General features: G+C 39.5%; 1 protein-coding gene across 1 annotated transcript; it reads right to left on the bottom strand.

Moving 5' to 3' along the window:
• Positions 1 to 1,474: 1,474 nt before the first annotated feature.
• Positions 1,475 to 7,254, bottom strand: LOC147423816 (putative UPF0481 protein At3g02645). Its single transcript, XM_086501338.1, has 2 exons — positions 5,955 to 7,254; positions 1,475 to 2,010 (listed from the first exon to the last, which is right to left on the bottom strand). The coding sequence occupies exons 1-2, from the start codon at positions 7,215 to 7,217 to the stop codon at positions 1,699 to 1,701; spliced, it is 1,575 nt and encodes a 524-aa protein (XP_086357464.1). The 5' UTR covers positions 7,218 to 7,254; the 3' UTR covers positions 1,475 to 1,698.
• Positions 7,255 to 13,560: the final 6,306 nt, after the last annotated feature.

The following is a 13,560-nucleotide window of genomic DNA, read 5'->3' as shown; positions in this document are numbered from 1 at the left end:
AGCAATATATATAAAACCAGTACTATGTAAGTTTAGATCCGAGGATTGCAAATTTATCGCCATATCAAATGGAAAAAGGTTTGAAGTTGAGTCTTCATGATTGTGGAGATCTTGCTCATGTCACTCTTTATCAAAGTGTTGTTGGATGTCTTAGTTATGTATGCAATAAGAGGCCATATTCAGTTTGCAGTGGCAAGATGTTAGATCTTTCGCTACTTGGCTGGTACTTTACATCTTGGTTTGTTTTATACACCCATCACTCTAGGGCTAACTTATCTTTCTATTTGCGCAAAAAAAATACACAGCTTCTTCATTTTCTCCAAGTTGTGTGTGCATTCTTGCAACCCTAATTCCAACAACCTTAGCCTACCCGATTGGCTCATTCATCCGGTCCTTGAGAGTGTGGCACATTGGTCGAAATTGCTAGATTATCTGATGGAGGACTAGTAGCTGCATGAGCTTCCATAGTAGACGTCTCCTCAACCATGTTACATTGTTGATTGGCAATTGCATGCCAATGCCTAATATCAGTATACAGGACAACGATAGGCTACAAAATATTGGTACACTTCGCATTGACTTTTGGAACCTCCAACTACTTGATTGGTAAGCTTTTCTAGTCCTTGTTGTGGTGGTTACGGACTCTCCCAACAGGGTGAACAATGGCTTTGTCGCCCTCCACCAAGTGCTAGGATTCTATTGTATATCAAGGCAAGGCAGACTTGGGGTCTCTGTTTAGAGTTCTCTTTAATTTGTACTTTCTTTAGGGATGTGGGTCATTTGCCTCGTTGTAGCGTGCAGCTTGCTGGGAGCTAAGAGTGTCATTGGTTTATTTTGTTCTACTTTTGCTGGTGAATTTACCTATGGTGCACGCGCGCGTGCACACACACACACACACACACACACACACACACACACACACACACACACACACACAGAGAGAGAGAGAGAGAGAGAGAGAGAGAGAGAGAGAGAGAGAGAGAGAGAGAGAGAGAGAGAGAGAGAGAGAGAGAGAGGCTTAACTTTCCTTCAAAGGTGCACAAAAAGATTTATAAAGTTTCTCATGTAGGAAAAGGGAGACTTTTTGAGTGTTTTTCATACAATGCATAACATCATGAGCTTCTGCTCGGGAGGCACCGCATATCTAGCTAGGTACGATTGGGAGTAGGGGACCACCACCCCCCCACCGGGTCGGTGGTCCCCTATCCCCAATCGTACCTAGCTAGGTATGCCGTGCCTCCCTCACATAAGCTCATGATGTTGCGTTAAGTCATAATGTGGAAATTATTGTGAGAATGTGTCCAAAACTTCTTGTGGTGATATGGGCTTATCTTGGATTCATCTAGGCTACACACACACACACACGCACGCACGCGCGCGCGCGCGCACACACACACACACACAGAGAGAGAGAGAGAGAGAGAGAGAGAGAGAGAGAGAGAGAGAGAGAGCCATGAATTATAGCTGAAGGTGATTTAGGTAGAATGCAGCGAGATTTTTTTATACTTTAAGGGCTCTTGTTATTGACATAGGGACTTTACCATGCTGTCTAGTGTAGCAAAGTTAAATGCATATACATTTGTAGGGGTGCAAATTTTCAGGAGATTTTGGCACCATTATTGATTTGTGTGAAATAGTATGTGTATAGTCAATACAATGGCTTTTGGTAGCGGATTTGCCAATGACTAGTGTGTGACATTAGGATTTATAGTAGATGGCAGCTGAGTAGAAGGTTTGGGTGATTGTGAGAACAAGAAGGGTGGTGGCCGCAAGAACAGAAGCTGTGAGCCACGGGGCTGAAAGGTAGCGGTTACTGAACTCTGCGTAGAGTTCCCATAGCTTTTTGTAGCGCATTCGACGACACAGATGCTCCTTGATAGCTGCATATGCTTCTGCCAAGGTGGTTGTCTCATATAACATTTGCAAGTTTTTGCACATGCCATTCCACAGCTCGGCCACTTCCTCGTCATTCCTCAGTGAATGCTCTAATACCCCACTCAATCTTAGCACCTGCAGTACATCTTGGTTAGTATTTAGGCTTTGTTTGTTTATTATTTTGTGGTTGTCACATACAAAGGTAAACTTAGTGATGCTGCCATTAAACCAAATTCACAAGAAGTTTTGGAGAAATTCTCAATAATTCCCACATTGTGACTTACCTCAACATCATGAGCTTCTGTGAGGGAGGCACTCCATACCTAGCTAGGTATGCGGTGCCTCTCGAGCAGAAGCTCGTGATGTTATTCATTGTAAGAAAAACCCTACATGAGAAAATTTCTAAATCTTCTTGTGAAACTGACTCTTCCTTTCTGATGTTATAGATACAACATTGAGAGCACAATGTGGAGGCTTCCATTGTAACACAAGAACGATCTACGTGAAACCAAATTATTTAGACAAATTTGAACATCCCTCCCTCTTTATCATTATGGAGGCCATTAATTTTCATTGCTTTGGTATCCTATATTCAAGTACTATGGTTGTAGAATCAGTTTTGAATTGAAGTGAAATTTCTCACCAAGCATATTTTTTCACGTGTGACTTAAAATTTATGGAAGTGCCTCTGAAGGATGCATCTGAATGATGAGAGGGTTCGGGGGACATGCACTCTCTCTCTCTCTCTCTCTCTCTCTCTCTCTCTCTCTCTCTCGTGCGCATGCACGCACACACATTCTTAAGATTAGGTATGCTTAGAACTGTGCTTGATCATCCAGGTAGGACCCATTTAGCTTGTTGAATAAGTGTAAAAGAATCCATTTTGACCATCCTTAATGTGAAGCTTAACATAGATAAAGAAATTAGACTATAGTTGTGATACTATTTATCACCATATTGCTTGGAGACATTATTATGGTGGTCAAATTTGGTACAAGGTTGAATTTGCAAGTAAAGAAAATTAAATTGAGTTTGGAACTCTGTCTAGAATCATTATCTATTTTCCCTTTCGAGATAGCATGTTCACTTATCTGTTCTACCGTAGCGCATGCACGATGTCACTATGCAATTTGTTAATTCCCAAATGCTACATTTTACGTGCAATGCTAATTGACAAGCATAACACACCTTATTTTTGCTTTGAGGAATGCTAAGCCAATTTGCAAGTGATTGTAGAATTGCAAGGGTTTCATGTTATAATTTCTCGTGGCCTTGTGACACAAAATCTCAAGAGATAGCAAAAGTACTTTGTGTGCTGAGCATTAAATTGACAAAGTTAGTTAATGCTCTATCAACTATGTGCTAATATAATGCAAGATATTTCAATTTGGCTTTTAGAGTGAGAATGAAGATTGCATTTCATAACCACTTGGTAAATTATAGTCTTTGCACTGCTAGGGCAGCTAGTACACTTTGGAGGCTGGATAAACCTTTTTTTCCTTGAATGAGTGAAAATTTTTAAATGAGAAATTGTGTTGCCTTTCTACATGGCTCTCACTTATCTTTGCATGCTGTGTTTATGATACTATGGTTCGTGTCTTCAAAATTTTTACTAAACAATTTTCCTCCATTTGGCCAGCCACTTGAAAAAGAGGACCACAGGATTCCTACATTCCAAGTCGGGGCATTCCTCCAATGTTATCCCTAGGGTCTACCTATATGTGCCCTCCCCCTCGACCATGTTTCATATCTAACCTTTGGTAGGGAGATACCTTCTTGAGTTGCAAAGTGCATGAGCTTAACGCTCTCTCTTGAGATACTCTAGATTCCTTACCACTAGAGTCTTTGAGAGCTTCCTCATGTTGAGTTTTGTAACTTACAAGCTCCCTAAAAGGATGAACTTTTAAAGACACTGTGGAGCTCATTAATTTTGCACTAATTTTTGCCTTTCTATCATGTACATTGTGCATTTGAATAATTGCAAAAGCTTGGAATGGTTTTTTCGTGTGGTCATTTTGGGGTTGGAAAATGCTTTTGTGAAAATTCTACCTCTGTTTAAAAAAGCATGCTCCTTTGAGTGCGAGAAACCAACTAAGGCGTTTCTTGTAAGCTTCAAAAACACATTGGTGAACGCGGCATTTGCAGAAGTTACTACTAATAGGAATGGAAATGTTCTAAGAATGACCTCCCTTGCTAGGAAATCAAATAGGTTGGTGGCAAGGGGAAAATATATGTACAAAAGATTTGGCCTAGACTTGTTGGTTCTTGTATGAATTAGATGGAATGGCACCATTAGATTGACACTTTGGAATCTTGTTGAGCTTGAACAAATTCTATTCCACATTTATTCTAAGCAAATACAAACGTGCACATTGTTTTGAATGCACATAAGCTCACTTAAGGGGGTAGAGAAAGGTTTCTTTTATCACATGAAATAGTCTTGCTTATCAAAAAATGGCATTTACACTTGCAAAAATCAACCACAAAAGTACTCTACATAAAATGATATGAGTGCAAAAGTAAGAGAAACTAAACTATAAATGATAATTTGATTTTATACAAAACTTATAAATGTTGTTGCTATGGGTCTATTCTTGTGGATATGGGTGTCATTGCTATGGCTTTTCTTCTTATCTCGAGTATGTATGTGCCGATAAGAGAGAGGAAGAAGACAAGGAAGAAAACTTTTAAAATCATAAGAACAATTCCACTAGTCCTTGGGAATATCTCTGAAATGACGACCTGCTCTATGTGTGTGTGTGTGTGTGTGTGTGTGTGTGTGAGAGAGAGAGAGAGAGAGAGAGAGAGAGAGAGAGAGAGAGATGTGACTGAAATGTATAAGGCTGGATTTAATTAAGGATACAATAAACAAATAAATTTGGAATTTTGAAGCCATTACAAAATTAAACCAATAGAACTAGTAGTAACCCATGTTAAAAGTATATATTTGCTTGGAAGTTGTGGCCACTATTCACATTCAATAACCCCCATGCCTCTTTAATCTAATTCATAGGTTGTTTGTTGCTGCCAACTTCAATGCTTGTCTAATATAATACTAGAGGCACCACTTGATTAAACCTTGTCTCATTTGTGCAAAAACTTCTATACATTCTCTGAACACCTTATATGGTCCCTTACAAGAGAGTGCCAAACTCTCTCTCTCTCTCTCTCTCTCTCTCTCTCTCTCTCTATATATATATATATATATATATATATATATAAAGATATATATATATATATCTTCGTAAGGCTAGAATAGTCTGAACTTACAAATAATAAGAGGATGCCCAAACTATCCTGACCAATTGAATAGAGTTTTACCATAAATTCTGAATACTTAATTGGTTAAATCAACCCCTCAAAACAGTATGAAATAAGATAAGCAAGAATCTACACAAATCTAGTTGAGAAAGTGGTCAGGACCCTTATGACTACATCACCAATCTGCTACAAGTTCAGAGCAAGATGACGATAGGCGCAAAAGACATTTGGCATGTAATAACAGGCCTTACTGACTATAGGCCCAAGTTCACTTAAAAGACACCTCTGCACATGCAAGGGGCCCCCTTGGGCCATTGCAAGGTCAATTTGGACACCTAGCTACACCTCCCCCTCCCTTCGCCTTTCCCCCTTGCAAACAAATATAACATCCCCACTTGCATGTGGTTGCTTCATCTATTTTCTCATAACATTTTTCATTAACTTAGCAAGCCATCGTGAATCGTCGCCTTGTTATGTTTAGTTCAGGGACAGTCTAGTTACAAGGAAAAGGACAAGCAAGTCTCTCTTGCTTTTCAAGTTCAAAGCAAGATATATTCAAATACCCCATAAAAACAAAGACTTGACACACAAGCAAGGATGTGCATGCTACATTACAAGGTGAGCTACTAATTTGTTACTAGCATGTTTGTGCAACTTGTTGCTTACTTGACAGTCACCCAACAAGGAAGCCCTTAAGGATTTTAAGAGAGCCCTAAAGACACATCCCTGTCAACTTTCATATTTTAGGAATTATTCATACTTTCAAAAATTTGATTCATACTATTTGCTTTCAATTTATTTCTATTTAAACCGCGCACCTGGACATCTTGTGCAGTGTCAATGAGGTCATCCATGAGAGCAAGGTAGGAGCCAACTTCAGTGCGTTGGAGCGCCACCATCTCATACACAGCGAGGTTGCGCAAGATGGCCTCACTCTCTTGGCTTATGTTCACATGTGGTAGGTACAAGGTCGCAGATGCTTTATCAAACCATATAGCAAGCACATTGCTAGAAGCACACCCATTAGTGGGGCGACTCGCCTTGAAGGATATCCCTGCCCTCCTCAAATGGATTGCCGATTCCACTGCTGTGGGTACCCCCATTCTTGCCTCCACCTCCCTCGCATGGACCCCTCCTTGCATTTCTATTCCTCTCATCCCGACCGTGGATTGCACCCTTGATCTTACCACTCGATCATCCCCACCGTCCATTGTCACCGCACTATATAAGCAATCTAGCAAATGTGTATGTCTATGTATAATGCAATGTGGCATGCTTCTTTCCTCTTCCATCAAATCAAGTTGAAAAGGGTTCACACACCTCATTACCCCTTCTATGCACATACCCAAAAACTCCTCCTCTCCTTCTTCTTTATCTTCATTTCCATCTCCCTTCTCCGCCTTTAGCATGCTTCTATCCTTTTCCACTCCCGCGCCCATTATCGAACTCATGACCCCCTTCACGAGAGACAAGGGTATCTGGTTCTCAAAGAGGAACAAATCTCTAAGTATGCTTGTCACTAACCTCTTTGGTATCTTGAAGTCACTCAAAACTCGTCTCCCGAGCTCTCGTGCTAGGCCACTTGCAGTGCTTGGAAAGTACCCTGGCCTCCTCACATCACCATAGCCCAAATACACTAGAAAGCATGTGACAAAGGAGGCATCCAGAGTAAAGAGAGCTCTAAGGGCATCCTCATTGTATACGGGCAGCCTCTCATACTGCATTGCGAGCTTCTCCATGGCAAATTGGTCTCCGACTATGCGGTGCACAAATGTCTGGAAGTCGTCGGGCCCGAGATGCTGCAATGGCAGGAGGATTTTTGCGGCGGAGATGCGGATGAAGCTCTCGGTGACGGAGGGCTGAAGCTTTCTGCTCTTCTTGTAAGGTCCGATGGCAACAACAAGGGGCTCATAAGCTAAGGGGTTCACTTCTTTGAGTTGCTTTGGGACTCTGAAGATGCTATGGCCTACAAGGGCGCTGCTGAAGCTTCCATAGCTCTCCTTTCTCTTGAGCTCATCTTCAATGGACTGGAGCCATGCGCTAACGCTCTGCAACTCGGCGCTGACGCTTTCCTCTCCCATTAATATGAATAGCTCTCTCTCTCTCTCTCTCTCTCTCTCTCTTCATCGTTCTGAGTCTTTATAGAGAGGTGGTTTGCGTAAGGTTTTATTTTAATGAAGAGTGAAGGAATGTTCGGGATTATCTTTCACGAATGTAGCAAGCTCCCTTCAAATAGACAGTTCTACCACCACAAAGTTCAAACTGCACAAGCACATTTGACATGCATGCAGCATGCGTCTATGTGTATGAGCATGTGCATCCGCCCAGAGTGTTCGCACAGCACACACAAACACACATACAAGCACATACAAGACAATTGTAGGAACGAGTGCAACACTCATCCTACGGACACAGAAGGGTCTCAAAAGCCGTCTTTTTGACAACACAGGAACTCTCTCTCTCTCTCTCTCTCTCTCTCTCTCTCTCTCTCTCTCTAGGAGTTTCGAACTTCAAAAGGAGCTCTCCCCTCAACTACTCCCCCTTAGGTTTTGTTCCCTTTCTTTTACCCTCCCAATGGACACTGAGTCCTTAACTAATATGTATCTCATGTCTTCCCATGGGTCATATTTGACCTCCGTGGACGATAATACAATCTATCTATCTTTGGTTACCCGCACTGTGTTTAGTGAGGCTCTAAAAGTGGAGAGCTCCTGCCATGTGTCAGACATATAAAGCTCCCTACTTTTAGGACGTTCAACGTCCTTTAGTATATAGTAAGATGTGTCCTCAAGTTAGTCACACATAGAAGAAACCGATGCTCATTGAAAAAGTTTTTTTCAAGCCAATAAGGAAAAGGACACAGTTAAAATCCTCCCAATTTAGTGTCAAATTTTGAAGGAATTCACCAAAATTTTTAGAGAGAATGTTTACAAGTTTGTTGGTCTTCTTTGAAAAAAGACTAAAATGTGCTTGGATATTCTAATATACAATGCTAGGTTTTGAAAAACAGTAGAAAAAGTGAGAACATCCACATTGGGACATAAAATCCTCTAATGGTGAGTAAATCTCAAAATCTCAATATGAGACTGGTTGATTGTTGAAAAGGGTTGTGAGTAAATTTACGTGAAATAAACTTGGTGAGGATGTATGTAACCTTATTCAAGCATCTATCTATGGTTGATGATGCAGATAATTTTGCTAAAGGTATGACAATAATCCACATGAAGGTCTGATGTCCACTATGGATGGCTATGTAGCTCAAATGACCTTTATCACCTCAAATTGTGAGATCTAGAGCCATAGCCGAACCGATCCTCCTTTACTTGTCCATGTAAAGAGCAAAGAGGAGTTTACGTTACCAAGTTTTCTCTAGTACAAAGGAATGGTAAGTAATTGCTGAAAAAGTTGATAAGAGAATCAAGATATTTGATGATTAGGGCCACCCAATCGCGGAAATATAAAATCCATTCAAAACATTTTAAGTGCATAAGTGCAGGGTGAGTTTACGAAATGAAAAGACACATGAAGGTGGAAAGTCAAAAGACTTTTTGTGTCCATATATATAAAGAGAGGTGGTCAAGTGCTTAATGGTTTCTCTTCAACATTTTCTTCTCTTTAGAGTATCTTTACATTATGCTTAAAGAATCTTTACATTATGCAGGTAGTGAATATATATTTTTTGAAGCCGTTAGGAATATAAAGAGAGGTGGTTGAGTGCTTATTGGTACATTTGTGTTTCTCTTTTCCTTTATTTTCCCTTCAATGTTTTCTTCTCTTTATAGTATATGTGCATTATGTAGGTAGTGAATATAATTTTTTTGCATTGTGATTATCAAACGAGTTGCAAAAGTAATTGGTAAAAGAGGTGAAATAAACAATCAAGACATTTTGGTCATTTTCAATTTGAGACAAACAAGGTGAATGATCACGATCGCCTGCTAATATTATCTTCGTAAACTGATGGATAGGCGTTAGATGAGTAGTGGCGAACCATACTGTGAAATTGGAAGAGCTAGAGAGAATTTTGTGCATTAATTTAACACTTAGAAAATGCATTTCTCATCCACATCTGCATAACTAAGTGGAATTGACCCTCGTGAAGTTGGCTAAGAGCTCAATGTTGCCATGGCTTTTCCCTGCACAAAGGTCATGTATTTGTTTGGATCCAAATGTATTGCATTTAATCTGTCCAGTTCTCTCACATACCTGTGTTATATCGCTCTTATGTAGCATAGTTCTCCCCAACTCAAAAATTTGCACTGGGATCTCAAAAGGATGACTTCTTTACTTTGTTAGCATAAGATCCTCATTCAAATTCCCGCTCATCAATGGCACGATCCCTCTTTACGGATGCAATCACCTATGCTTGATTTTTGTCCAAAACATGATTGTGAAGAAAAATTCATGCCAAGATTGTTATTCAGGGGATTGAAAAAAAGACAACGCTTTGCTTTGTGCTTCTATAAGCATGACAAGTTCTTTATGAGCTTGCCATTTTGGATGAAGTTCCTTGATTTTATAAGATTCCAAACATGGGGTTTGACGTTCTCAAGGAATGCAGGCTGAATTTTTCTCCCCAAATGTAGTCTCTTGAGTGCAAATATGCACATCAAGGACTCCGAGATTGTCATCTTGGTGTACTTTTTGAAGGACATATTTTTTTAAAATAAATGAGCTTCATATCTGAGATGCCATTAGACACATGCTTTGGACTATTTTACAGGATTCATTATTCTACATATGTGATTCGAAGGCATTTCGAAGGCATATGTTATATAATGTAAAACATCAACATTGGCGAACATAACTATATTGAGATTATTTTTAGTCACAAGCTGGTGAAAGAAGATGTAGTTCTTTGCAATGCATTGGTCTGGACATACATATGAATTATATTGTCCTTTTGAAATCACAACAAGTTCTTGATGAGCATAATATCCAAGATGTGCTCTCTTGGAATTCCCGATTGCACGATATGGCTAGCAAGGGTAGGGCAAGGAAGCTCCGGGGAATGTACTGGAGCTAGGATTTTTTTCCATATGATTTCTCTTTACAATTATAAGAGTCCATGTGTAGCAAGAGCTAGCCAAGTCTGAGATTATGGTGCACAATTGAATACACAAAGTTATTGATGAGCTCATGCTATCCAAGATGTAATTCTTGATTGCATGATATGGCTAGCAAGGGCAAAGAAAGGAAGGTCCAGGGCTTTTCAGAGAATGTGGAGATAAGTTTTTTCTCCATATGTGCAGCAAGAGCTAGCCAAGTCTGAGATTATGGTGCACAATTGAATACACAAAAACATTTTGATGAGCTTCGGTCCTAGATGCCATCTCTTGGCCGAGATGCTTTGGGATTTTCAACAAATGCACAACAAACATTTCTCTAGAGATGTCATCACTTGTGAATTTTGATGGCTATGGGCAATGGCAAGATTGTTATTAGAAAGTAGTTGTGAAAAGAACATTATTTTTTGCAATGGTTTGGTCGACATATATGCCAATTGTAATGTTCTTTCAAAAGAACATAAAGGTTTCAATGGTGAGTTGTCGAGGATGCGGTCCCTTGGAATGCTCAATTGCACGATATGGCCATCAAGGTTGGGCATGTACATAGCTCTAACATGTTCTCAAGGAATGCCAATAGAGGGTCTCACTTGAGATGTAATCTCTTGAGGGTTACATGAAAACCCATTTCTCCCTTCAGAAAGACAAAACTCAAAAGACTTGAGACGTTTCTAAATAAATTAAAGACAACAAGAGGGAAAAACTATTTAATGGTCCATGCAAAAAATATTTGTATATAGTTTTAGACTTCCTATTCCGATTTGTTTCTTAAATGAAGCAGAAATGTGACAACTAGAACACAAAGGCATCCGGTCTCAAGAGAAATTTCTCTTGGTCTCTCTTAATTATAGAAAAAACACTCTAACATACACACATATTAAGTCTTAGTGGCCTTGTACAAGTTCTTCATGGTATGTTGGTGTAATGTATACTAATAGTGGTCAACTCCAAATTGCAGATTTGATGCAAAAGTCAAGAGCTTGGAGTTTGGATCTCGATTGAGTCAAATCTCATCCAATTCTAGTACCTAATTTAAGGTTTCAAGCCAATTAGGGTTGACATCCACACCCATCACTAACATAATTCACGGGTTGGCTTAATAGAACAATAAGGAGTGGATGACTATTCTTCCCATCTTGCGTTCCACCCCTTCCTCCACTCACCACATGCATGCTCTATAGGCACTCATGCATGGTATTTTGGGTTGCATTTATACGCCCCCTTTTTAAAAATTATACGTATAAGCGCTATTATACACCGTAATCCCGAATAATCGTCGAATACCCGAATATTTTTTTTTCGATTGAATGATATTTCGAGATTTTGAGGGACTACTAGTAGGAGAGCTCACTTAGCTACGGTGCAACACCGACATGTAGAGCAGTATTCGGGTATAATTTTCCACTTCGATTTTATGAGTACTAACTTTTTTTTCTGTGTTGTGCCAGACTCGTGTGGTGTAGCAGTTCCACTCTCACCACAGAGTTGGCTTGCAGGTTATAGGTCACTTTGTGGTGTGCAGCCATACGACTCACTCTAGAATTGAGTGAAATTTAGTCTCTCTTCTCGTGTTGTGCAGCCATATGGCTCACTTCAGGGAAGGGGTTTAGGACATACTTAAATTCTCATTGGTGTGGTACAATAGTTTATCTCTCACCACATAGCTGAGTTAGAATTCAGTGGTCGACTCGTGGAGTGCAACATGCATGATGCTACACCTCTCACTTCAGAGTGACCTATAGGATTCTCAATTTTAGATAATGACACATCATTGTTTGTACTGCATAGAAATGCAAGAGTGCTGCTCGTCAAACCGAGAGTGGAGAGATGCATACTTCATGCCCTCTTCATCTTTGTGTGACACACCAATTACCCTTGTGCTTTGGACTCCATAGACACGCCATTGTTCATCACGGAGATGACTTGGTATTGTCTTGGATGTAGATACATATAATTTGGCTTGCATCTGAGATTGTTAAGCTGTTTGTTGATGATTGCGTTGTGAGTTCCACACAATGCATCAGGGATTATATTGGGTCACACTACCGTTATTACTACATAGAATTATGAGGGTTACACTCGTCAACCTAAGAGTGAAGATATGAATACCTATGCCCTCTTCATCTTAGAATGATGTGCATTACCCTTGTACTTTCTAATCCATAGATACTCCATTGTTCATCACTAGATGACTTGGTGTTGTCTTGGATGTAGAAACATATGATGTTTGGCCTAAATCTAAGATTGTTAAGTTGTCCACTGATGGTTATGTTATGAGTTCCACACACTTCATTAGGGATTAAATTGATTAAACTATCAATCAACATTACAACAACGTCCAGGAATTGTCTTGAGCGCACCTTACACAAGTTGGGCTATTCACTTACACACTCCTTCGATTGTTTACGCATATTCTCTAACTCTCTACATTCCCCCCTGTGCACATAAAAGGGTCTAGTTCTTGTCATGAGTGTACCTCCTCACACTCCTTGCCTGTTCACCCTCCCCCCCTTTCTCTCTCTCTCTCTCTCTCTCTCTCTCTCTCTCTCTCTCTCTATATATATATATATATATATATATATATATATATATGTAATATCTTTTTGTGCTCTTTGTTTGTCCTCAAAATTAAATCATTTATTGTATAATGTATGGTTTACAATCATAACAGTGTTTTTGGCTACAAATTATGTCATAGTGTTTATGGTTCACAATCATGACATGATTTCGATAGTTTGCATTCATATCATAATGTTTATTCTTTGAAATTATATCTTATAGATATGGTGACACCAAGCTAGAGAAACATCAGCGAAATCTTGTCTCCAAGGTTATAGTACGCCACTTTCATCACATGTCAGAGCCCGAGCTTCACTGCTACTGATAGCCGTTTTTCGGCTCTCCATAATTGCCCTAGTAAGTTACTCCACCCTACCAAATTCACCCAAACGCTATGGCTATCCCTACCATTTCACTGTACATAGGCGTGTGTGAGTTAGGTAGCTTTTCCCATATCTTTTTAAAAACCCTCAGCTAGCTAGTCACTGGGCTAGTTGAGCCAAAAAAATAAAAATATATTATGGCCTCTTTGTGTGTAAATATTTCATTGTATATATGGCCTAAATATAGGGATTTTTTATAATTATTTTGGTATTTTATTTAAATATTTCTACTTAGGTGTGTGTTTTATTCAACCTATGTACACTTTCTTTCATCCTCTTACACCATAATTATATTTTTTGCCAATATGTACATACTCTAACCTCATATTTTTCCTTTATATAAATCACTCCCACATTTTCACCCTCACCCTCGTGAAAACAAAAAATTGATTTCTACTCATTGGTTACGTTTATTA

This window comes from Adiantum capillus-veneris, chromosome 26 (genome assembly GCF_014529385.1).
Source record: "Adiantum capillus-veneris isolate H3 chromosome 26, ASM1452938v2, whole genome shotgun sequence".
In the NCBI taxonomy this organism is placed as follows: Eukaryota; Viridiplantae; Streptophyta; class Polypodiopsida; order Polypodiales; family Pteridaceae; genus Adiantum; species Adiantum capillus-veneris.
This window is presented reverse-complemented; position numbering and strand designations above follow the sequence as displayed.